The sequence below is a fragment of the Petromyzon marinus genome, chromosome 31 (genome assembly GCF_048934315.1).
Source record: "Petromyzon marinus isolate PM22_M1 ecotype Great Lakes invasive population chromosome 31, UKy_Petmar_22M1.pri1.0, whole genome shotgun sequence".
NCBI classification, from domain to species: Eukaryota; Metazoa; Chordata; class Hyperoartia; order Petromyzontiformes; family Petromyzontidae; genus Petromyzon; species Petromyzon marinus.
In genome coordinates this window covers 1,837,933-1,859,315 of record NC_133697.1, presented here as the reverse complement: position 1 = coordinate 1,859,315, position 21,383 = coordinate 1,837,933, and the positions used below count along the sequence as shown (strand labels likewise).

General features: G+C 50.4%; 10 protein-coding genes across 10 annotated transcripts; all 10 read right to left on the bottom strand.

Moving 5' to 3' along the window:
- Positions 1-638: 638 nt before the first annotated feature.
- LOC142929453 (histone H2A-like) lies at positions 639-1,128 on the bottom strand. Its single transcript, XM_076070873.1, has one exon. The coding sequence runs from the start codon at positions 1,109-1,111 to the stop codon at positions 668-670; it is 444 nt and encodes a 147-aa protein (XP_075926988.1). The 5' UTR covers positions 1,112-1,128; the 3' UTR covers positions 639-667.
- Positions 1,129-1,601: 473 nt separating this feature from the next.
- Positions 1,602-3,221, bottom strand: LOC142929457 (histone H3). Its single transcript, XM_076070877.1, has one exon. The coding sequence runs from the start codon at positions 2,321-2,323 to the stop codon at positions 1,913-1,915; it is 411 nt and encodes a 136-aa protein (XP_075926992.1). The 5' UTR covers positions 2,324-3,221; the 3' UTR covers positions 1,602-1,912.
- Positions 3,222-3,338: 117 nt separating this feature from the next.
- Positions 3,339-4,514, bottom strand: LOC142929461 (histone H2B type 3-B-like). The gene has a single exon (XM_076070881.1). The coding sequence runs from the start codon at positions 3,783-3,785 to the stop codon at positions 3,384-3,386; it is 402 nt and encodes a 133-aa protein (XP_075926996.1). The 5' UTR covers positions 3,786-4,514; the 3' UTR covers positions 3,339-3,383.
- A 277-nt stretch (positions 4,515-4,791) lies between these two features.
- LOC142929468 (histone H4) lies at positions 4,792-5,651 on the bottom strand. The gene has a single exon (XM_076070888.1). The coding sequence runs from the start codon at positions 5,152-5,154 to the stop codon at positions 4,843-4,845; it is 312 nt and encodes a 103-aa protein (XP_075927003.1). The 5' UTR covers positions 5,155-5,651; the 3' UTR covers positions 4,792-4,842.
- Positions 5,652-5,770: 119 nt separating this feature from the next.
- On the bottom strand, positions 5,771-7,329 carry LOC142929450 (histone H1-like). The gene has a single exon (XM_076070870.1). It carries the CDS (start codon positions 7,130-7,132, stop codon positions 6,476-6,478), a length of 657 nt encoding a protein of 218 aa, XP_075926985.1. The 5' UTR covers positions 7,133-7,329; the 3' UTR covers positions 5,771-6,475.
- Positions 7,330-11,009: 3,680 nt separating this feature from the next.
- On the bottom strand, positions 11,010-11,503 carry LOC142929455 (histone H2A-like). The gene has a single exon (XM_076070875.1). It carries the CDS (start codon positions 11,480-11,482, stop codon positions 11,039-11,041), a length of 444 nt encoding a protein of 147 aa, XP_075926990.1. The 5' UTR covers positions 11,483-11,503; the 3' UTR covers positions 11,010-11,038.
- A 729-nt stretch (positions 11,504-12,232) lies between these two features.
- LOC142929459 (histone H3) lies at positions 12,233-13,592 on the bottom strand. Its single transcript, XM_076070879.1, has one exon. It carries the CDS (start codon positions 12,692-12,694, stop codon positions 12,284-12,286), a length of 411 nt encoding a protein of 136 aa, XP_075926994.1. The 5' UTR covers positions 12,695-13,592; the 3' UTR covers positions 12,233-12,283.
- A 117-nt stretch (positions 13,593-13,709) lies between these two features.
- On the bottom strand, positions 13,710-14,263 carry LOC142929463 (histone H2B type 3-B-like). Its single transcript, XM_076070883.1, has one exon. It carries the CDS (start codon positions 14,154-14,156, stop codon positions 13,755-13,757), a length of 402 nt encoding a protein of 133 aa, XP_075926998.1. The 5' UTR covers positions 14,157-14,263; the 3' UTR covers positions 13,710-13,754.
- A 630-nt stretch (positions 14,264-14,893) lies between these two features.
- LOC142929467 (histone H4) lies at positions 14,894-15,823 on the bottom strand. The gene has a single exon (XM_076070887.1). It carries the CDS (start codon positions 15,523-15,525, stop codon positions 15,214-15,216), a length of 312 nt encoding a protein of 103 aa, XP_075927002.1. The 5' UTR covers positions 15,526-15,823; the 3' UTR covers positions 14,894-15,213.
- Positions 15,824-16,141: 318 nt separating this feature from the next.
- Positions 16,142-17,786, bottom strand: LOC142929451 (histone H1-like). Its single transcript, XM_076070871.1, has one exon. The coding sequence runs from the start codon at positions 17,501-17,503 to the stop codon at positions 16,847-16,849; it is 657 nt and encodes a 218-aa protein (XP_075926986.1). The 5' UTR covers positions 17,504-17,786; the 3' UTR covers positions 16,142-16,846.
- Positions 17,787-21,383: the final 3,597 nt, after the last annotated feature.

The following is a 21,383-nucleotide window of genomic DNA, read 5'->3' as shown; positions in this document are numbered from 1 at the left end:
TGTTGCTGTGCGTTGGTGAATTCAAGCAGTGTTTCAACTATTCTACGAATCCTCTTCATTTGTTTGAAGGCGAGAAAAGTACCAAGGTGTTCATAACGATGCAAAAAAACCTCGAAATCCTAGGCTACTTATGTCACGTGTCAATCATTAATTATAACTCTATACTGTAGTAAATTATTCATTGTGAATGAGTTGTAGAATTGCTAAAGCACTTATTTATTGCACCAACGCACAGCAACACACGTCCCAGTCCCTTTTAAGCCCTCCATCGCTCATTTCCGGAAAAAAAAAACTTCAGTCAATTGGTGCGTGTGTACTGTAAGGTGATGGCGTCAAATAGCCTATGCAATCTGACCGCTCAAAAAGAACGGGTTTTTTCTGAAAAAGACAATACTTTCTTAAAATACTAACGCGCTCAATTTATTCTAAACCATGTTTCATGATTGATGCAATGTTGGAATGCTGCTCAAACACCGTTACTAAATTAGAGAAAAGGGGTATCTATGAGCAGAGCATTCGTTTAATTGCGAGTAATATGGGACGAGGGCCACGAGACGACGGTGTCCTCACTAATAACAACCCCTGTGTACGACTGTCCGAGCTCTTTGCAAGCAAGTGGGTGGCTCTGAAAAGAGCCGTTATTGTGGTGGTAGAGGCGGCGGCGCGTTCACTTCTTTGCCTGAGAGGTCTTCTTGGGCAGCAGCACGGCCTGGATGTTTGGCAACACACCGCCCTGGGCGATGGTCACGCCGCCCATGAGCTTGTTGAGCTCCTCGTCGTTGCGCACCGCGAGCTGCAGGTGTCGGGGGATGATCCTCGTCTTCTTGTTGTCGCGGGCGGCATTGCCAGCCAGCTCGAGGATCTCGGCAGAGAGGTACTCGAGCACGGCTGCCAGGTAGACGGGAGCTCCAGCGCCGACCCGCTGGGCGTAATTGCCCTTGCGGAGCAGCCTGTGAACGCGGCCCACGGGGAACTGCAGACCGGCGCGGGAAGAGCGGGACTTTGCCTTTGCGCGAGATTTGCCACCGGTCTTGCCGCGTCCTGACATGGTGAGGAAACCGAAACTACTAATAGCACTGGAGACAATGCAAGCACGAGTTGTGATGATCATCCGCACCTCCTTGAGCGACTTTTATAGCTGATAAGAGGATCGTAGAGCGCGTCGCTGCTGAATGGCTCCTCTCGTTCGGTCCCGCCCTCTCCTGAGAGACCAATGAAAAGCCTGGACGCGAGGATTCCATGCTGACTTTAATTATATATATCCATATATAGTTTTTATACGGGAACAACTTATGAATGAAACAATGCGATACACGTTCTTAATAGGTTCAAGTTTTAAGAATGATAGTTAACCGTAAACAAATTCAGCGGCAAGCTGATTCCGCCACTATCAATGTATTATTTATTATAATCATCATTTGAGGAACCTCATTGGTTATAAGAAATCATTGTGAAAGCCTTGAGCTCATGATTGATATCCCACGCGCCTATACGGTGTATTTATATATTAATTTAACCGCCTCTTCGGGCAATGCCTAGAAATATATATGTGCGTGAATAACTCAGTCTCTTAGTTTGCAAAATGCGAACGTATTTTCAGCTTGAGCTTTAAACAGCGTTTAATAGTTCATGTATTTCACCGAAATCAGCCGTTTACTGTACATTATGTAGACATGGTTCCACAACGCTTAAATACAACACGGACTTGTGATATTGCAAAATATGAGCAGAGGGGTATAGAAAATGAACTTGGTCGCTTAAGCCTTGCGACTCGTGATAGCCGTGACTGGCAAACGAAGGTCGCCGTAACAGGCATGCAGACTTTAAAGGACACACAAGTTAGCTTTTTCATGCGAAAGTGGTGGCTCTGAAAAGAGCCTTTGTGTTGTGCTTTGAGGGCCGAGTTGGGCGATCAAGCGCGCTCGCCACGAATGCGGCGGGCGAGCTGAATGTCCTTGGGCATGATGGTGACGCGCTTGGCGTGGATGGCGCACAGGTTGGTGTCCTCGAAGAGCGCAACAAGGTACGCTTCGCTGGCCTCCTGCAGAGCCATGACAGCGGAGCTCTGGAAGCGCAGGTCGGTCTTGAAGTCCTGCGCGATCTCCCTGACGAGGCGCTGGAAGGGCAGTTTGCGGATGAGCAACTCAGTGGACTTCTGGTAACGGCGGATCTCGCGCAAAGCGACGGTGCCGGGCCTGTAGCGGTGAGGCTTCTTGACGCCGCCCGTGGCCGGAGCGCTCTTTCGGGCTGCCTTTGTGGCGAGCTGCTTGCGTGGAGCCTTGCCCCCCGTGGACTTACGAGCCGTCTGCTTGGTACGAGCCATGGCTTGGTGAGAGCAAAGATATTCTCACAGGAGGGGAGAAGGCGGCTTATGTAGCGCAGAGCGCGCGCTCACTGGTCAGCGGAGTCGTGACGTGCGAAGAGGCGCGTGCTGGTTGGTTGGCAGCGTGCACTGATCTCGAGTCTTGAACTCCTCTTCTTAATCAACAAAATGTGCATAGTTTGTATCATTTCAGAATGCCGCATCACAATGCAGTAGTACCTTTGAGCGCCGTTGATGTCTTTAACGGATTTTCTTTTCTTAAGCAAAAACCTTTCCGAAAACAACTTTACAGTGCTCTGCATCAATCTAAATAAAGTGAAGAAACTGCAATTTATTGTAAACATTAATACGCAAAAATGCCGGAAAGAGGTGATCACAGGGATATATATCTATTCTCTTGGCATTGAGATGATCATCAGTTATACTGCACGAGTCATCCATGCTAGGCGCTTACTTTTATATATACGTGCAAAATGTTAGTTCGTGCCCGAAAATACATTTAAACTAGGTTGTATTTCACTTCTTGTAAAAATTAAAAATCACGATCACTGAAGTATAAATTCGCCCCATGAGAAATTGTCGCCTATTCCGATATCGCGTTCACACTATGCTTTGCCGTGACAACCAGGAATTAAATATATTGCAGTGCAAGGTTATAGCGCCACATATCCAATGTTATATCTTGATCGGCTGCAGATGACGTCAATGGTGAATATGGCATATATATTGTTATTGCTTTTTTTCACGTGGGTACAGGTAAAAATGCGCTGGATCTCTCCATTTCACTCAATGAACGGTGTACGCGTGAACCGAGAGCGGGGCCGCTGCTGCATTCGGCAGCAGCAGACGGCGCCTCGCGTCACCGCGAGTCCCGACCGCCCGGCTGCGACTCCAGCCCGGTCTACGTTGACGAGAAATCGGCGCTCAACGTCAAAAACCCTGGACAAGTGCTCTATGTTTGAAGTTTCGTTTTGCGCTCCTGCTAACACTGGCACAAGCAGGTTCGAAGATGTGGGTGGCTCTGAAAAGAGCCGTTGTAATTAATGGTTGAGTCGAGGCTTCACTTGGAGCTCGTGTACTTGGTGACGGCCTTGGTGCCCTCCGACACGGCGTGCTTGGCCAGCTCGCCGGGGAGCAGCAGTCGCACAGCGGTCTGGATCTCCCGAGAGGTGATGGTGGAGCGCTTGTTGTAGTGCGCCAAGCGGGACGCCTCGGAAGCGATGCGCTCGAAGATGTCGTTGACGAACGAGTTCATGATGCTCATGGCCTTGGACGAGATGCCGGTATCGGGGTGCACCTGCTTCATCACCTTATAGATGTAAATTGCGTAGCTCTCCTTCCTGCGGTGGCGTCGCTTCTTGCCATCCTTGCGCGTAGCCTTGGTCACGGCTTTCTTGGAGCCCTTCTTGGGGGCAGGAACTTTCGCCGGCCCAGCGCTCTTTGATGCGGGAGGATCGGGCATGTCGCCGCGTACAGCTGTGGAACGTCAGAAAGGACGAGAACGAGTGTGCCTGTCGTACGCGCGTTGATCTCCTTTATAGGAGGCGAGATGCAAATCAGAGGATTGTAGTGCGCGGCGCTGCGGAGTGGCTCTTTCAGTACCATCCCTCTCCATCAGCCTCCAATGAGAAACGCGAACGCGATGTTCACTTTAATATCGTTAATTTTTTTACTGCAAAAAAGACTTGTGAATATAACACAATGTAATGTCCAAACATGTATATTAGTGAATTGCAGCCATGGCATTGCTTGTTTTAAAAAGGATGACAAGAAAACCCAATGCAGTATAGTGTTTTTTTTGTTTTTTAGCGTGGCTTTTTTGCTTCTTTTTTCGTTTCACAACTCGTCTAATACAGCACGGGCGTTTTTTTAACGCAATTTTGGAAAAAATACATGTGCTTGGTGTGGAAAAATAACTTCGCTGTTGTGCTGTATTTAACGGGTGGAGATTAGCATTCTGGCGCGCTACGTCAATTAGGACGAGTGTGCTGTAAGATTGTGGCGCCAAATGCTCTACGTAATATCGGAATCGTCTGCAGCTGAAAATAATTCACGCAAATATACCAGAAATGCGTACTGTATTAACGCGTTCAAAAATTGCGCCTTGTTAAATGTGACGTATCTTGAATATTGTGATTTATTTCATTCATTTGGAAGCAGATGAAGATTCGCTAACTCAACAAGCAAACGATCTCTGCGTGAACCTGTTATCAGTTTCATTTATTTGGTAAAGCCCTGTGAGCCATTCGGCTCTTGAATCGGGTGCAACCGCAACACGCAAAAAACATGAACAAGAAAACATGGTAACCGAGCAGAGCGCAAGCAGACGGCACCTCGAGCCACCGCGCGTCCACGAGAAGAGCCCGGTGCACGCTCACGAGGAATTTGCGAGCAACAACCCATTAATGAAGTGTTTCTTTCGTGAAAGGTTTGGTAACACTGGCGCGCAAGCAGTTTAGAAGAGGTGGGTGGCTCTGAAAAGAGCCTTTGGGTTGGTTTAGTGCGCGAGAGATGGGCACTCAGCCTCCGAAGCCGTAGAGAGTGCGGCCCTGGCGCTTGAGGGCGTAGACCACGTCCATGGCGGTGACGGTCTTGCGCTTGGCGTGCTCCGTGTAGGTGACGGCGTCGCGGATGACGTTCTCAAGGAAGACCTTCAGGACGCCGCGGGTCTCTTCGTAGATGAGGCCCGAGATGCGCTTCACACCGCCGCGGCGAGCGAGGCGGCGGATGGCGGGCTTGGTGATTCCCTGGATGTTGTCGCGCAGCACCTTACGATGGCGTTTTGCGCCTCCCTTACCGAGCCCCTTACCGCCTTTCCCGCGTCCAGACATGGCGACTAACTCTGCTACTACTGACAAAGCTCGCGAGAGATGGCGCGCCCAGCCTGCAGCAGCCGCCTTTATAACCGGAGCTGGGTGACGTCACCGACCACCTCTGCCCTCCGCGATGGCTCCGCCTTAGATCTCTGACCTTTAACTCTGTGACGAAGTAAACCCTCCACCGTCGTCAATAACACTTCTTTGAAATGTATGAGACGTTTCGGGCAATGACCCTTTTCGAAGCACTGTAATGATTTCGGCACACCCGCAGCGAACGCGAGAGGGACGCGATCTGTTGCAAGATTGCACGTGGAGTGAATAATCGATCTAAGGTCTTGTTTTCAAGTAGAACAAGATGTGCAGCTAATCGGCTTCCAACACAATAGTTGAGTGAACGTCACCAAGTAGTCCCAAAGTAAGAAAGGCATTTAATGATAGGGTTTTTTCCCCTTTTTTCTTGCAACAAAACTGAAACCTTATTACAAGGATTCATGTATGCATTAACCACAATACCTGCAGTCAAAATGCAAACAAAAAACATACTATGATAATATATATAAAAACATTTTGGAACTGGCAAAGAAGGTATAATGATGAAGATAAGAAAGACATTGCAAAAACAATGCGATAATTACGAATGGAAATTATTTTTAATTGAGAAGTGTAGATGGTGCACCGGAATTTTTACAAAACAAAAAATAGTGAAAAGGCACAACGAGCGAAAGGAGGCAAATTGAGTAAAGTTGTCTGGAATCAATACATTTTTAGACTAAATACCATATTTGGCACCAGTAACATGATGACGGAATGAAGAGGTGCAACACAATCAAAATTGGAGGTTCGTCAAGAATGCATCGATTTTGAATCTGGATTTAGATTAGAATCGGCAGCGAGAATGCGGACGTCGCTGAGATTACTCTGCACTCAGTTCGAGTGAGGGAGCTGCAACCTGCGTCGCCTGTGTTTATGATCCCTGCTTTCGGGCTCGATTACTCCCATCACATCAATGATTAAAACACATCAAGTAGGTAAAATGTCAATATAATTTGGCGAATGTACGTAACTTCTCCAATCTACATAAATCCTCACGATTGAACTGCACCAACCATCGAGCTCCTTGATCAGGGCCGAGGCACGGCGAGCAACCGTCGCCACGCCGTAAATGGGTTTGACTTACAGAATATGGCACGCATTAAGCTTCAATGTAATACTGTCAGATGTTTAACGAATAACTAATTGAAGCGCAGCAACATCTGGTTCACTTTTTGAACTAAGTGGGTGGCTCTGAAAAGAGCCGTTAGGGTGGAGGGAATCGCGCATCGTCCGATCGGATTCACTTCTTTAGCGCGGTCTTCTTGGGCTTGGCCACGGCCTTCTTGGGTTTGGCCACCTTGGGTTTGGTGGCCTTTGCCTTGACGGTCTTGGGCTTCGCGACCTTGGGCTTCGCAGCCTTGGGCTTGGCTGGGCTCTTTGCCGCCTTCTTGGGCTTAACAGCCGACTTCACCTTTTTGGGGCTCTTGGCAGCGGCGGACTTCTTTGCTTTCTTAGGAGACTTCTTGGGCGCGGTCTTCTTGGCTGCCGCGGGCTTCTTCACCTTCTTGGCTGCAGCGGGCTTTTTAGCCGCGGGCTTTGCCGTTGACGATTTGGGCTTCGCCTTTGCGGCAGCCTTTTCCTTCTTGTTGAGTTTGAAAGAGCCAGACGCGCCGCTGCCCTTCACTTGCGCCACGGCATCTTTGGCCACAAGCTTCTTGATGGCTAACTTCACGCGGGCATTGTTCTTCTCCACGTCGTATCCTCCGGCAGCGAGCGACTTTTTGAGCGCAGGGAGAGACACGCCGTTCCTCTCCTTGCTGCTGGCGAGAGCCTTGAGGATGAGCTCGGACACGCTGGGGCCGACCTTCTTGGCCTTTGGAGCGGTGCGCTTCTTTTTGGGGCTTTTAAGCGCTGAAGTAGCCGCAGCTGGTGGTTGAGCAGGAGCAGTTTCCGCCATGTCAAAACGTCGTTTTTATCGCCTGGCCTCTTTGAAATCAGCGCTCTCACAAATTCGTGACGAGCATCCTCCAGGCCCGAGGTTTATTATAGAAGCGGCGTAGAGTATGTGCGGACGTCGCTGAGATCACCCAGCACTCAGCTCCGGTGAATGAGCTGCCACCATACTCGCCGTGTCAATCACCCCTGCCTTTGGGCTCGATTCCCGTAACGTTCATACTTAAATGCATCTAGTTGATAAATTACCACGAATAGAATTTATTTAATGTACGTAACTTATGCAATCTACGACAATGTTCACGATTTAAATTATAATTCAAAACAAGTGAACAACCAACAGTTGGGAGAAATTGTTCGGTCAGGGCAAGATACGATGATTGTCTTCACTATTTAAAACGCACTCGAATTTTTTGCAAGACAAAATGCTTCAACAGACTACTCATATATAAGTCCAGCTAAATATTTTCAATTTAAATGTTGGCTCGCGCGCACGCGATTCCTACTCTCGCGCTATGGTGAGGACTGCGCGTCATGTCAACCATCCCCTGTCACCGAACTTTTAGATTTAACGTTTTAATCGTACTTTAAAATGAATAAATACATGGATTTTGAGATGGAACACAAACTGAAGCAAATTACTCAAAATTTACCGACATTAAACACGTAGTTTAACATATTACGTGGCAAGAGGTGAGTGGCTCATGATCGCTATGCACTGCAGGATGATTGCGCGCCTTGAACAAGGTCGAGGCACGGCGCGCAATCATCACCACTCACATTCAACTCAAGTGACTCTTCTTCTTTGGTTCTTTCGGTAAAGTCACGTAGAATGAGAATAAAATAATAAATTGATAAAATAAAATAACACAATAATATTCTCACGACGTTTCGGCCACAACACAAGCGGCCTTCATCAGGTGAAGGGACGAGACTGTCTGGTAGGACAGCGCTGGAGTGAAAGAGCCACGTTCAGATCACGGCCTTTAAGCCTCAACTTTAGCACCACGGATAGCTACGCGCCCCGTTCAGACGGACGAGTTCGTCCATGGTCGGAACAGAGGAGGGGGAGAGAGACAGCTGCGAGGCGCTATTATACTCCATGTTGACAAACCATACCATTAACCGTGGTGTGAGTGCTAAAGTTGAGGCTTAAAGGCCGTGATCTGAACGTGGCTCTTTCACTCCAGCGCTGTCCTACCAGACAGTCTCGATGAAGGCCGCTTGTGTTGTGGCCGAAACGTCGTGAGAATATTATTGTTATTTTATTTTATCAATTTATTATTTTATTCTCATTCTACGTGACTTTACCGAAAGAACCAAAGAAGATGAATCATTGCAGTCACGAAAGCTTTAAATCGAAATTCAAGTGACTCTGTAGGGGCTGCTGCCCCCCGACTCCTCTCCCCCTTCCTCCTCTTCCTCCCTCCTCGCTGCTGCCGCTCGTAGCTTCTACCTCGCTGCCTCCGCATCCCCCCTGTGAGACGAAACTCTTGCCTGGCTCTCGGCCACCTCGGGTCATTCACACACACACTCCCAGACTCCTTGCACGGAAGCGCCCGTGCGCGCTGCTGCCCACACTCGGGTACGCGCAGCCACCCGCCCCTATTGGCCACCTCGTGCACGCGCTAAAAATAGCCGTATTAATAATCCCGTGCGTACCCGTGCGAGTCTACCGTCGCTCACCACGTACACGCGCAGAAAATAGACCAGCTGCGGCGCGGGCGCTGGCGTGGGTAAGGAGCTACTACGCAGCCTCATTCGCCCCCCCCCACGCTCAATTTACTAGGCAATATTCGCGCGTCAATCCCCGGCACACTACGGGCGATAATGCCTGCGCGTTAATTCCCGAGCGAACACACGTGGGCGAGCGCAAACACGTGGGAAAATACGCACTCGCGCACAAACACAGGGCACAATGACGCAAGAACTTCGGTCGGGTGCGCGCACACTGGCCGCCTCAATAGAGTTATTTGCGCGCAAATCTTCGTTTTACGACTAGCGGACTCACACCGCCATGCGCTCTTCCCACACTCGCAGACACCACACGACAAGGTTATTGAACACTAACAGTTTATTCTCGGCGAGTCCGAGGCTAATTATTACGTAGCCCGGTGTCAATATTAGTAGAATAACTAACCTGTTCCCGACGGTCTAAGACCCAATCTGTCCCGCCTATTTCGAATTAACCTCCCTAGGCTTTTACGCTTAAATCCCAACTCTCTCTTTCGTACTTGTGGTGCCACAGCAGCGAAGCCGCTCCGTCGGAGCCGTGCCTGCAACTGTGATGACGCAGCAGCGAAGCCGTCCTGCCGACGCCGTGGCCGCAACGCCGCCACCTCCGAGCGACGGGGCCGACACTGCTCTTCCCTCACCACCCCCCACACATGAACACACACACACACCCCCACATAGAGCGCCGAGGGGAGGTCACGTGGCCGACAGGTTTTCACCTAGAAGACCTCTCATGGGACCAAGTTTCACGATTTCCTGCGACCAGGGAATTGGGCGACCTCCCCCGATGCAAACGTGCACCGCGGCGCCGTGACTTTGGTTGTAATTACATGGTCACGACGGGGCTGCTGAGCCACCGCGGGTAGAAAGCGCACACAACACACACGGGTCAGCAGGCAGGTAGCGGAGGGACGGAGTCACGAACGACGGGAAAAACAGGGCCGATCCTCTGATTGGGAGGACAGATGCGCTTGTTTAGAGGGTAAAGAGCGGACGTCTTGAGAGAGCACCGGTCGCGGGAGAGTGGCGGGAAATCCGAGGCACCTGATTGTACGGGAGGCCAGCGGATTAGCACCGATTTATCTTTGATGTAGAGGACTTTAAAAAAAATAGGAGAGAGGGTAGGGATAAGAGTTAGTTCGTATTGTACTCAAGCCAGGCTCGGGCCCGTCGACTTCCCAGCCACTCGAACGTCCGTGTGACGAGTCGAAGTGCAGCGAGGATCCGACCCATCATTTAAAGGAGTACGCAAGCAATCTGTTGATGGAATTTATTGTGTAAGGGATCTGCGAGCCACCCTTACGCACATGCACCACGCAGACACATCTCCGCTCTCAGGAACACGCACCAATCACACGCGCGGGAATAACCTGGACGAGTCAAAAGTTAAAGGGCAAATGACGTCACCAGGTCCAGAGGCGTATCAGACGTGGATGTGTATTGGGAGCAAGGGCGGAGAGGTTAAAGGGGGCTGTGGGACGGGTGTTAGGGGTTGGTTTGGAACGAGTGTTGCTGTGCGTTGGTGAATTCAAGCAGTGTTTCAACTATTCTACGAATCCTCTTCATTTGTTTGAAGGCGAGAAAAGTACCAAGGTGTTCATAACGATGCAAAAAAACCTCGAAATCCTAGGCTACTTATGTCACGTGTCAATCATTAATTATAACTCTATACTGTAGTAAATTATTCATTGTGAATGAGTTGTAGAATTGTTAAAGCACTTATTTATTGCACCAACGCACAGCAACACACGTCCCAGTCCCTTTTAAGCCCTCCATCGCTCATTTCCGGAAGAAAAAAAACTTCAGTCAATTGGTGCGTGTGTACTGTAAGGTGATGGCGTCAAATAGCCTATGCAATCTGACCGCTCAAAAAGAACGGTTTTTTTTCTGAAAAAGACAATACTTTCTTAAAATACTAACGCGCTCAATTTATTCTAAACCATGTTTCATGATTGATGCAATGTTGGAATGCTGCTCAAACACCGTTACTAAATTAGAGAAAAGGGGTATCTATGAGCAGAGCATTCGTTTAATTGCGAGTAATATGGGACGAGGGCCACGAGACGACGGTGTCCTCACTAATAACAACCCCTGTGTACGACTGTCCGAGCTCTTTGCAAGCAAGTGGGTGGCTCTGAAAAGAGCCGTTATTGTGGTGGTAGAGGCGGCGGCGCGTTCACTTCTTTGCCTGAGAGGTCTTCTTGGGCAGCAGCACGGCCTGGATGTTTGGCAACACACCGCCCTGGGCGATGGTCACGCCGCCCATGAGCTTGTTGAGCTCCTCGTCGTTGCGCACCGCGAGCTGCAGGTGTCGGGGGATGATCCTCGTCTTCTTGTTGTCGCGGGCGGCATTGCCAGCCAGCTCGAGGATCTCGGCAGAGAGGTACTCGAGCACGGCTGCCAGGTAGACGGGTGCTCCAGCGCCGACCCGCTGGGCGTAATTGCCCTTGCGGAGCAGCCTGTGAACACGTCCCACGGGGAACTGCAGACCGGCGCGGGAAGAGCGGGACTTTGCCTTTGCGCGAGATTTGCCACCGGTCTTGCCGCGTCCTGACATGGTGAGGAAACCGAAACTACTAATAGCACTGGAGACAATGCAAGCACGAGTTGTGATGATCATCCGCACCTCCTTGAGCGACTTTTATAGCTGATAAGAGGATCGTAGAGCGCGTCGCTGCTGAATGGCTCCTCTCGTTCGGTCCCGCCCTCTCCTGAGAGACCAATGAAAAGCCTGGACGCGAGGATTCCATGCTGACTTTAATTATATATATCCATATATAGTTTTTATACGGGAACAACTTATGAATGAAACAATGCGATACACGTTCTTAATAGGTTCAAGTTTTAAGAATGATAGTTAACCGTAAACAAATTCAGCGGCAAGCTGATTCCGCCACTATCAATGTATTATTTATTATAATCATCATTTGAGGGACCTCATTGGTTATAAGAAATCATTGTGAAAGCCTTGAGCTCATGATTGATATCCCACGCGCCTATACGGTGTATTTATATATTAATTTAACCGCCTCTTCGGGCAATGCCTAGAAATATATATGTGCGTGAATAACTCAGTCTCTTAGTTTGCAAAATGCGAACGTATTTTCAGCTTGAGCTTTAAACAGCGTTTAATAGTTCATGTATTTCACCGAAATCAGCCGTTTACTGTACATTATGTAGACATGGTTCCACAACGCTTAAATACAACACGGACTTGTGATATTGCAAAATATGAGCAGAGGGGTATAGAAAATGAACTTGGTCGCTTAAGCCTTGCGACTCGTGATAGCCGTGACTGGCAAACGAAGGTCGCCGTAACAGGCATGCGGACTTTAAAGGACACACAAGTTAGCTTTTTCATGCGAAAGTGGTGGCTCTGAAAAGAGCCTTTGTGTTGTGCTTTGAGGGCCGAGTTGGGCGATCAAGCGCGCTCGCCACGAATGCGGCGGGCGAGCTGAATGTCCTTGGGCATGATGGTGACGCGCTTGGCGTGGATGGCGCACAGGTTGGTGTCCTCGAAGAGCGCAACAAGGTACGCTTCGCTGGCCTCCTGCAGAGCCATGACAGCGGAGCTCTGGAAGCGCAGGTCGGTCTTGAAGTCCTGCGCGATCTCCCTGACGAGGCGCTGGAAGGGCAGTTTGCGGATGAGCAACTCAGTGGACTTCTGGTAACGGCGGATCTCGCGCAAAGCGACGGTGCCGGGCCTGTAGCGGTGAGGCTTCTTGACGCCGCCCGTGGCCGGAGCGCTCTTTCGGGCTGCCTTTGTGGCGAGCTGCTTGCGTGGAGCCTTGCCCCCCGTGGACTTACGAGCCGTCTGCTTGGTACGAGCCATGGCTTGGTGAGAGCAAAGATATTCTCACAGGAGGGGAGAAGGCGGCTTATGTAGCGCAGAGCGCGCGCTCACTGGTCAGCGGAGTCGTGACGTGCGAAGAGGCGCGTGCTGGTTGGTTGGCAGCGTGCACTGATCTCGAGTCTTGAACTCCTCTTCTTAATCAACAAAATGTGCATAGTTTGTATCATTTCAGAATGCCGCATCACAATGCAGTAGTACCTTTGAGCGCCGTTGATGTCTTTAACGGATTTTCTTTTCTTAAGCAAAAACCTTTCCGAAAACAACTTTACAGTGCTCTGCATCAATCTAAATAAAGTGAAGAAACTGCAATTTATTGTAAACATTAATACGCAAAAATGCCGGAAAGAGGTGATCACAGGGATATATATCTATTCTCTTGGCATTGAGATGATCATCAGTTATACTGCACGAGTCATCCATGCTAGGCGCTTACTTTTATATATACGTGCAAAATGTTAGTTCGTGCCCGAAAATACATTTAAACTAGGTTGTATTTCACTTCTTGTAAAAATTAAAAATCACGATCACTGAAGTATAAATTCGCCCCATGAGAAATTGTCGCCTATTCCGATATCGCGTTCACACTATGCTTTGCCGTGACAACCAGGAATTAAATATATTGCAGTGCAAGGTTATAGCGCCACATATCCAATGTTATATCTTGATCGGCTGCAGATGACGTCAATGGTGAATATGGCATATATATTGTTATTGCTTTTTTTCACGTGGGTACAGGTAAAAATGCGCTGGATCTCTCCATTTCACTCAATGAACGGTGTACGCGTGAACCGAGAGCGGGGCCGCTGCTGCATTCGGCAGCAGCAGACGGCGCCTCGCGTCACCGCGAGTCCCGACCGCCCGGCTGCGACTCCAGCCCGGTCTACGTTGACGAGAAATCGGCGCTCAACGTCAAAAACCCTGGACAAGTGCTCTATGTTTGAAGTTTCGTTTTGCGCTCCTGCTAACACTGGCACAAGCAGGTTCGAAGATGTGGGTGGCTCTGAAAAGAGCCGTTGTAATTAATGGTTGAGTCGAGGCTTCACTTGGAGCTCGTGTACTTGGTGACGGCCTTGGTGCCCTCCGACACGGCGTGCTTGGCCAGCTCGCCGGGGAGCAGCAGTCGCACAGCGGTCTGGATCTCCCGAGAGGTGATGGTGGAGCGCTTGTTGTAGTGCGCCAAGCGGGACGCCTCGGAAGCGATGCGCTCGAAGATGTCGTTGACGAACGAGTTCATGATGCTCATGGCCTTGGACGAGATGCCGGTATCGGGGTGCACCTGCTTCATCACCTTATAGATGTAAATTGCGTAGCTCTCCTTCCTGCGGTGGCGTCGCTTCTTGCCATCCTTGCGCGTAGCCTTGGTCACGGCTTTCTTGGAGCCCTTCTTGGGGGCAGGAACTTTCGCCGGCCCAGCGCTCTTTGATGCGGGAGGATCGGGCATGTCGCCGCTTACAGCTGTGGAACGTCAGAAAGGACGAGAACGAGTGTGCCTGTCGTACGCGCGTTGATCTCCTTTATAGGAGGCGAGATGCAAATCAGAGGATTGTAGTGCGCGGCGCTGCGGAGTGGCTCTTTCAGTACCATCCCTCTCCATCAGCCTCCAATGAGAAACGCGAACGCGATGTTCACTTTAATATCGTTAATTTTTTTACTGCAAAAAAGACTTGTGAATATAACACAATGTAATGTCCAAACATGTATATTAGTGAATTGCAGCCATGGCATTGCTTGTTTTAAAAAGGATGACAAGAAAACCCAATGCAGTATAGTGTTTTTTTTGTTTTTTAGCGTGGCTTTTTTGCTTCTTTTTTCGTTTCACAACTCGTCTAATACAGCACGGGCGTTTTTTTAACGCAATTTTGGAAAAAATACATGTGCTTGGTGTGGAAAAATAACTTCGCTGTTGTGCTGTATTTAACGGGTGGAGATTAGCATTCTGGCGCGCTACGTCAATTAGGACGAGTGTGCTGTAAGATTGTGGCGCCAAATGCTCTACGTAATATCGGAATCGGCTGCAGCTGAAAATAATTCACGCAAATATACCAGAAATGCGTACTGTATTAACGCGTTCAAAAATTGCGCCTTGTTAAATGTGACGTATCTTGAATATTGTGATTTATTTCATTCATTTGGAAGCAGATGAAGATTCGCTAACTCAACAAGCAAACGATCTCTGCGTGAACCTGTTCTCAGTTTCATTTATTTGGTAAAGCCCTGTGAGCCATTCGGCTCTTGAATCGGGTGCAACCGCAACACGCAAAAAACATGAACAAGAAAACATGGTAACCGAGCAGAGCGCAAGCAGACGGCACCTCGAGCCACCGCGCGTCCACGAGAAGAGCCCGGTGCACGCTCACGAGGAATTTGCGAGCAACAACCCATTAATGAAGTGTTTCTTTCGTGAAAGGTTTGGTAACACTGGCGCGCAAGCAGTTTAGAAGAGGTGGGTGGCTCTGAAAAGAGCCTTTGGGTTGGTTTAGTGCGCGAGAGATGGGCACTCAGCCTCCGAAGCCGTAGAGAGTGCGGCCCTGGCGCTTGAGGGCGTAGACCACGTCCATGGCGGTGACGGTCTTGCGCTTGGCGTGCTCCGTGTAGGTGACGGCGTCGCGGATGACGTTCTCAAGGAAGACCTTCAGGACGCCGCGGGTCTCTTCGTAGATGAGGCCCGAGATGCGCTTCACACCGCCGCGGCGAGCGAGGCGGCGGATGGCGGGCTTGGTGATTCCCTGGATGTTGTCGCGCAGCACCTTACGATGGCGTTTTGCGCCTCCCTTACCGAGCCCCTTACCGCCTTTCCCGCGTCCAGACATGGCGACTAACTCTGCTACTACTGACAAAGCTCGCGAGAGATGGCGCGCCCAGCCTGCAGCAGCCGCCTTTATAACCGGAGCTGGGTGACGTCACCGACCACCTCTGCCCTCCGCGATGGCTCCGCCTTAGATCTCTGACCTTTAACTCTGTGACGAAGTAAACCCTCCACCGTCGTCAATAACACTTCTTTGAAATGTATGAGACGTTTCGGGCAATGACCCTTTTCGAAGCACTGTAATGATTTCGGCACACCCGCAGCGAACGCGAGAGGGACGCGATCTGTTGCAAGATTGCACGTGGAGTGAATAATCGATCTAAGGTCTTGTTTTCAAGTAGAACAAGATGTGCAGCTAATCGGCTTCCAACACAATAGTTGAGTGAACGTCACCAAGTAGTCCCAAAGTAAGAAAGGCATTTAATGATAGGGTTTTTTCCCCTTTTTTCTTGCAACAAAACTGAAACCTTATTACAAGGATTAATGTATGCATTAACCACAATACCTGCAGTCAAAATGCAAACAAAAAACATACTATGATAATATATATAAAAACATTTTGGAACTGGCAAAGAAGGTATAATGATGAAGATAAGAAAGACATTGCAAAAACAATGCGATAATTACGAATGGAAATTATTTTTAATTGAGAAGTGTAGATGGTGCACCGGAATTTTTACAAAACAAAAAATAGTGAAAAGGCACAACGAGCGAAAGGAGGCAAATTGAGTAAAGTTGTCTGGAATCAATACATTTTTAGACTAAATACCATATTTGGCACCAGTAACATGATGACGGAATGAAGAGGTGCAACACAATCAAAATTGGAGGTTCGTCAAGAATGCATCGATTTTGAATCTGCATTTAGATTAGAATCGGCAGCGAGAATGCGGACGTCGCTGAGATTACTCTGCACTCAGTTCGAGTGAGGGAGCTGCAACCTGCGTCGCCTGTGTTTATGATCCCTGCTTTCGGGCTCGATTACTCCCATCACATCAATGATTAAAACACATCAAGTAGGTAAAATGTCAATATAATTTGGCGAATGTACGTAACTTCTCCAATCTACATAAATCCTCACGATTGAACTGCACCAACCATCGAGCTCCTTGATCAGGGCCGAGGCACGGCGAGCAACCGTCGCCACGCCGTAAATGGGTTTGACTTACAGAATATGGCACGCATTAAGCTTCAATGTAATACTGTCAGATGTTTAACGAATAACTAATTGAAGCACAGCAACATCTGGTTCACTTTTTGAACTAAGTGGGTGGCTCTGAAAAGAGCCGTTAGGGTGGAGGGAATCGCGCATCGTCCGATCGGATTCACTTCTTTAGCGCGGTCTTCTTGGGCTTGGCCACGGCCTTCTTGGGTTTGGCCACCTTGGGTTTGGTGGCCTTTGCCTTGACGGTCTTGGGCTTCGCGACCTTGGGCTTCGCAGCCTTGGGCTTGGCTGGGCTCTTTGCCGCCTTCTTGGGCTTAACAGCCGACTTCACCTTTTTGGGGCTCTTGGCAGCGGCGGACTTCTTTGCTTTCTTAGGAGACTTCTTGGGCGCGGTCTTCTTGGCTGCCGCGGGCTTCTTCACCTTCTTGGCTGCAGCGGGCTTTTTAGCCGCGGGCTTTGCCGTTGACGATTTGGGCTTCGCCTTTGCGGCAGCCTTTTCCTTCTTGTTGAGTTTGAAAGAGCCAGACGCGCCGCTGCCCTTCACTTGCGCCACGGCATCTTTGGCCACAAGCTTCTTGATGGCTAACTTCACGCGGGCATTGTTCTTCTCCACGTCGTATCCTCCGGCAGCGAGCGACTTTTTGAGCGCAGGGAGAGACACGCCGTTCCTCTCCTTGCTGCTGGCGAGAGCCTTGAGGATGAGCTCGGACACGCTGGGGCCGACCTTCTTGGCCTTTGGAGCGGTGCGCTTCTTTTTGGGGCTTTTAAGCGCTGAAGTAGCCGCAGCTGGTGGTTGAGCAGGAGCAGTTTCCGCCATGTCAAAACGTCGTTTTTATCGCCTGGCCTCTTTGAAATCAGCGCTCTCACAAATTCGTGACGAGCATCCTCCAGGCCCGAGGTTTATTATAGAAGCGGCGTAGAGTATGTGCGGACGTCGCTGAGATCACCCAGCACTCAGCTCCGGTGAATGAGCTGCCACCATACTCGCCGTGTCAATCACCCCTGCCTTTGGGCTCGATTCCCGTAACGTTCATACTTAAATGCATCTAGTTGATAAATTACCACGAATATAATTTATTTAATGTACGTAACTTATGCAATCTACGACAATGTTCACGATTTAAATTATAATTCAAAACAAGTGAACAACCAACAGTTGGGAGAAATTGTTCGGTCAGGGCAAGATACGATGATTGTCTTCACTATTTAAAACGCACTCGAATTTTTTGCAAGACAAAATGCTTCAACAGACTACTCATATATAAGTCCAGCTAAATATTTTCAATTTAAATGTTGGCTCGCGCGCACGCGATTCCTACTCTCGCGCTATGGTGAGGACTGCGCGTCATGTCAACCATCCCCTGTCACCGAACTTTTAGATTTAACGTTTTAATCGTACTTTAAAATGAATAAATACATGGATTTTGAGATGGAACACAAACTGAAGCAAATTACTCAAAATTTACCGACATTAAACACGTAGTTTAACATATTACGTGGCAAGAGGTGAGTGGCTCATGATCGCTATGCACTGCAGGATGATTGCGCGCCTTGAACAAGGTCGAGGCACGGCGCGCAATCATCACCACTCACATTCAACTCAAGTGACTCTTCTTCTTTGGTTCTTTCGGTAAAGTCACGTAGAATGAGAATAAAATAATAAATTGATAAAATAAAATAACACAATAATATTCTCACGACGTTTCGGCCACAACACAAGCGGCCTTCATCAGGTGAAGGGACGAGACTGTCTGGTAGGACAGCGCTGGAGTGAAAGAGCCACGTTCAGATCACGGCCTTTAAGCCTCAACTTTAGCTACGCGCCCCGTTCAGACGGACGAGTTCGTCCATGGTCGGAACAGAGGAGGGGGAGAGAGACAGCTGCGAGGCGCTATTATACTCCATGTTGACAAACCATACCATTAACCGTGGTGTGAGTGCTAAAGTTGAGGCTTAAAGGCCGTGATCTGAACGTGGCTCTTTCACTCCAGCGCTGTCCTACCAGACAGTCTCGTCCCTTCACCTGATGAAGGCCGCTTGTGTTGTGGCCGAAACGTCGTGAGAATATTATTGTTATTTTATTTTATCAATTTATTATTTTATTCTCATTCTACGTGACTTTACCGAAAGAACCAAAGAAGATGAATCATTGCAGTCACGAAAGCTTTAAATCGAAATTCAAGTGACTCTGTAGGGGCTGCTGCCCCCCGACTCCTCTCCCCCTTCCTCCTCTTCCTCCCTCCTCGCTGCTGCCGCTCGTAGCTTCTACCTCGCTGCCTCCGCATCCCCCCTGTGAGACGAAACTCTTGCCTGGCTCTCGGCCACCTCGGGTCATTCACACACACACTCCCAGACTCCTTGCACGGAAGCGCCCGTGCGCGCCGCTGCCCACACTCGGGTACGCGCAGCCACCCGCCCCTATTGGCCACCTCGTGCACGCGCTAAAAATAGCCGTATTAATAATCCCGTGCGTACCCGTGCGAGTCTACCGTCGCTCACCACGTACACGCGCAGAAAATAGAGCAGCTGCGGCGCGGGCGCTGGCGTGGGTAAGGAGCTACTACGCAGCCTCATTCGCCCCCCCCCCACGCTCAATTTACTAGGCAATATCCGCGCGTCAATCCCCGGCACACTACGGGCGATAATGCCTGCGCGTTAATTCCCGAGCGAACACACGTGGGCGAGCGCAAACACGTGGGAAAATACGCACTCGCGCACAAACACAGGGCACAATGACGCAAGAACTTCGGTCGGGTGCGCGCACACTGGCCGCCTCAATAGAGTTATTTGCGCGCAAATCTTCGTTTTACGACTAGCGGACTCACACCGCCATGCGCTCTTCCCACACTCGCAGACACCACACGACAAGGTTATTGAACACTAACAGTTTATTCTCGGCGAGTCCGAGGCTAATTATTACGTAGCCCGGTGTCAATATTAGTAGAATAACTAACCTGTTCCCGACGGTCTAAGACACAATCTGTCCCGCCTATTTCGAATTAACCTCCCTAGGCTTTTACGCTTAAATCCCAACTCTCTCTTTCGTACTTGTGGTGCCACAGCAGCGAAGCCGCTCCGTCGGAGCCGTGCCTGCAACTGTGATGACGCAGCATCGAAGCCGTCCTGCCGACGCCGTGGCCGCAACGCCGCCACCTCCGAGCGACGGGGCCGACACTGCTCTTCCCTCACCACCCCCCACACATGAACACACACACACACCCCCACATAGAGCGCCGAGGGGAGGTCACGTGGCCGACAGGTTTTCACCTAGAAGACCTCTCATGGGACCAAGTTTCACGATTTCCTGCGACCAGGGAATTGGGCGACCTCCCCCGATGCAAACGTGCACCGCGGCGCCGTGACTTTGGTTGTAATTACATGGTCACGACGGGGCTGCTGAGCCACCGCGGGTAGAAAGCGCACACAACACACACGGGTCAGCAGGCAGGTAGCGGAGGGACGGAGTCACGAACGACGGGAAAAACAGGGCCGATCCTCTGATTGGGAGGACAGATGCGCTTGTTTAGAGGGTAAAGAGCGGACGTGTGATGCCGCCGCCACGGAGCCGATCGGCGGGCGGCCCACCTGCGATCTCGCCGCGGCGAGGCCGACATTGTTCCACCCCACCACCTCCCCACCCCCCCCCCCCCCACCGGAACACACAAGCACGCACTCCCCCCCCACCATTAGAGCGCGTGGGGAGACACCCTGGCCGACAGGTTTTCACCCAGAAGCCCTCGTAAAGGGATAATCTTCACGGTTTCCTGCAGCCAGGGAATTGGACGGTCTCCCCCGACGCTAACACCCACCGCGGCGCCGTGACTTTGGTTGTAATTACATGGTCACGACGGGGCTGCCGAGCCACCGCGGGTAGACAGCACACACAACACACACGGGTCAGCAGGCAGGTAGGAGGGCAGAGCCACGAGCGGCGGGAAAGCAGGGTCGCCCTCTGGCTGGAGGGTCGCTGAGCAGGTAAATTTAGATGCGGACGTCGCTGAAAGCAACGGCCCGGGGGATGCTGGGGTACAGATGGGCCTACCGATTGGCGGGTGATCCCAGCGAGCTGATTGGCCCGCGAGTCGGCTCCAGGTAGCTCTTTGATGTAGAAAGAATAAAGCGGGTCAGGGCGAAGGAAAAAGGTTCTCTGGCTACTCGAGTCAACCCCAGGCCCGTCAACTCCCGAGTCCAGCCGCGCGAACGTCCGTGGGACGTATCGACGCGCCGCGAGGACCAGACAGCAGTGACGACGAACCGTGAGTAAGAGAGAGAGAGAGGGAGTTGGACTTAGCTTAAGAGCAAAACCGGAGAGGGTAAAGGGGAGAAGGACAGGTAGAGTGTAGTGCCGACTATCGAGAGATAGATCGGTCCTGCCCCGCTGATCCCGACTGACTCGGTTAAATAAGGGCTCGCCGACGCGGTGGAATAAATCGTCGGCGGTTACATAACGGACTGGTGTGGTTTTTGTGGAAGCGTGGGTGCGCTTGCTGTCGCGGTGGTCGTTACATAACAGACTGGTGTGGTGGTTTTTGCGAGGGTGTGGAAAGAGAGTGGAAGCGTGGGTTCGCTTGCTGTTCTCGGTGGTCGCCGCGTGTGTGGAGCGGCGCCGCGTGGATTGTGTGCGCTACGAACCGTCGGCTGCGGACTCCTGCGTTGCGAGCGGATACCCGTCTCGCACGCATGCCCATCGCATAGCC

What these genes read in the sequence shown, in the direction of transcription:
- LOC142929453 (XM_076070873.1), bottom strand. Translation starts at nt 1,111, where the DNA reads ATGATCATCACAACTCGTGCTTGCATTGTCTCCAGTGCTATTAGTAGT.
- LOC142929457 (XM_076070877.1), bottom strand. Translation starts at nt 2,323, where the DNA reads ATGGCTCGTACCAAGCAGACGGCTCGTAAGTCCACGGGGGGCAAGGCT.
- LOC142929461 (XM_076070881.1), bottom strand. Translation starts at nt 3,785, where the DNA reads ATGCCCGATCCTCCCGCATCAAAGAGCGCTGGGCCGGCGAAAGTTCCT.
- LOC142929468 (XM_076070888.1), bottom strand. Translation starts at nt 5,154, where the DNA reads ATGTCTGGACGCGGGAAAGGCGGTAAGGGGCTCGGTAAGGGAGGCGCA.
- LOC142929450 (XM_076070870.1), bottom strand. Translation starts at nt 7,132, where the DNA reads ATGGCGGAAACTGCTCCTGCTCAACCACCAGCTGCGGCTACTTCAGCG.
- LOC142929455 (XM_076070875.1), bottom strand. Translation starts at nt 11,482, where the DNA reads ATGATCATCACAACTCGTGCTTGCATTGTCTCCAGTGCTATTAGTAGT.
- LOC142929459 (XM_076070879.1), bottom strand. Translation starts at nt 12,694, where the DNA reads ATGGCTCGTACCAAGCAGACGGCTCGTAAGTCCACGGGGGGCAAGGCT.
- LOC142929463 (XM_076070883.1), bottom strand. Translation starts at nt 14,156, where the DNA reads ATGCCCGATCCTCCCGCATCAAAGAGCGCTGGGCCGGCGAAAGTTCCT.
- LOC142929467 (XM_076070887.1), bottom strand. Translation starts at nt 15,525, where the DNA reads ATGTCTGGACGCGGGAAAGGCGGTAAGGGGCTCGGTAAGGGAGGCGCA.
- LOC142929451 (XM_076070871.1), bottom strand. Translation starts at nt 17,503, where the DNA reads ATGGCGGAAACTGCTCCTGCTCAACCACCAGCTGCGGCTACTTCAGCG.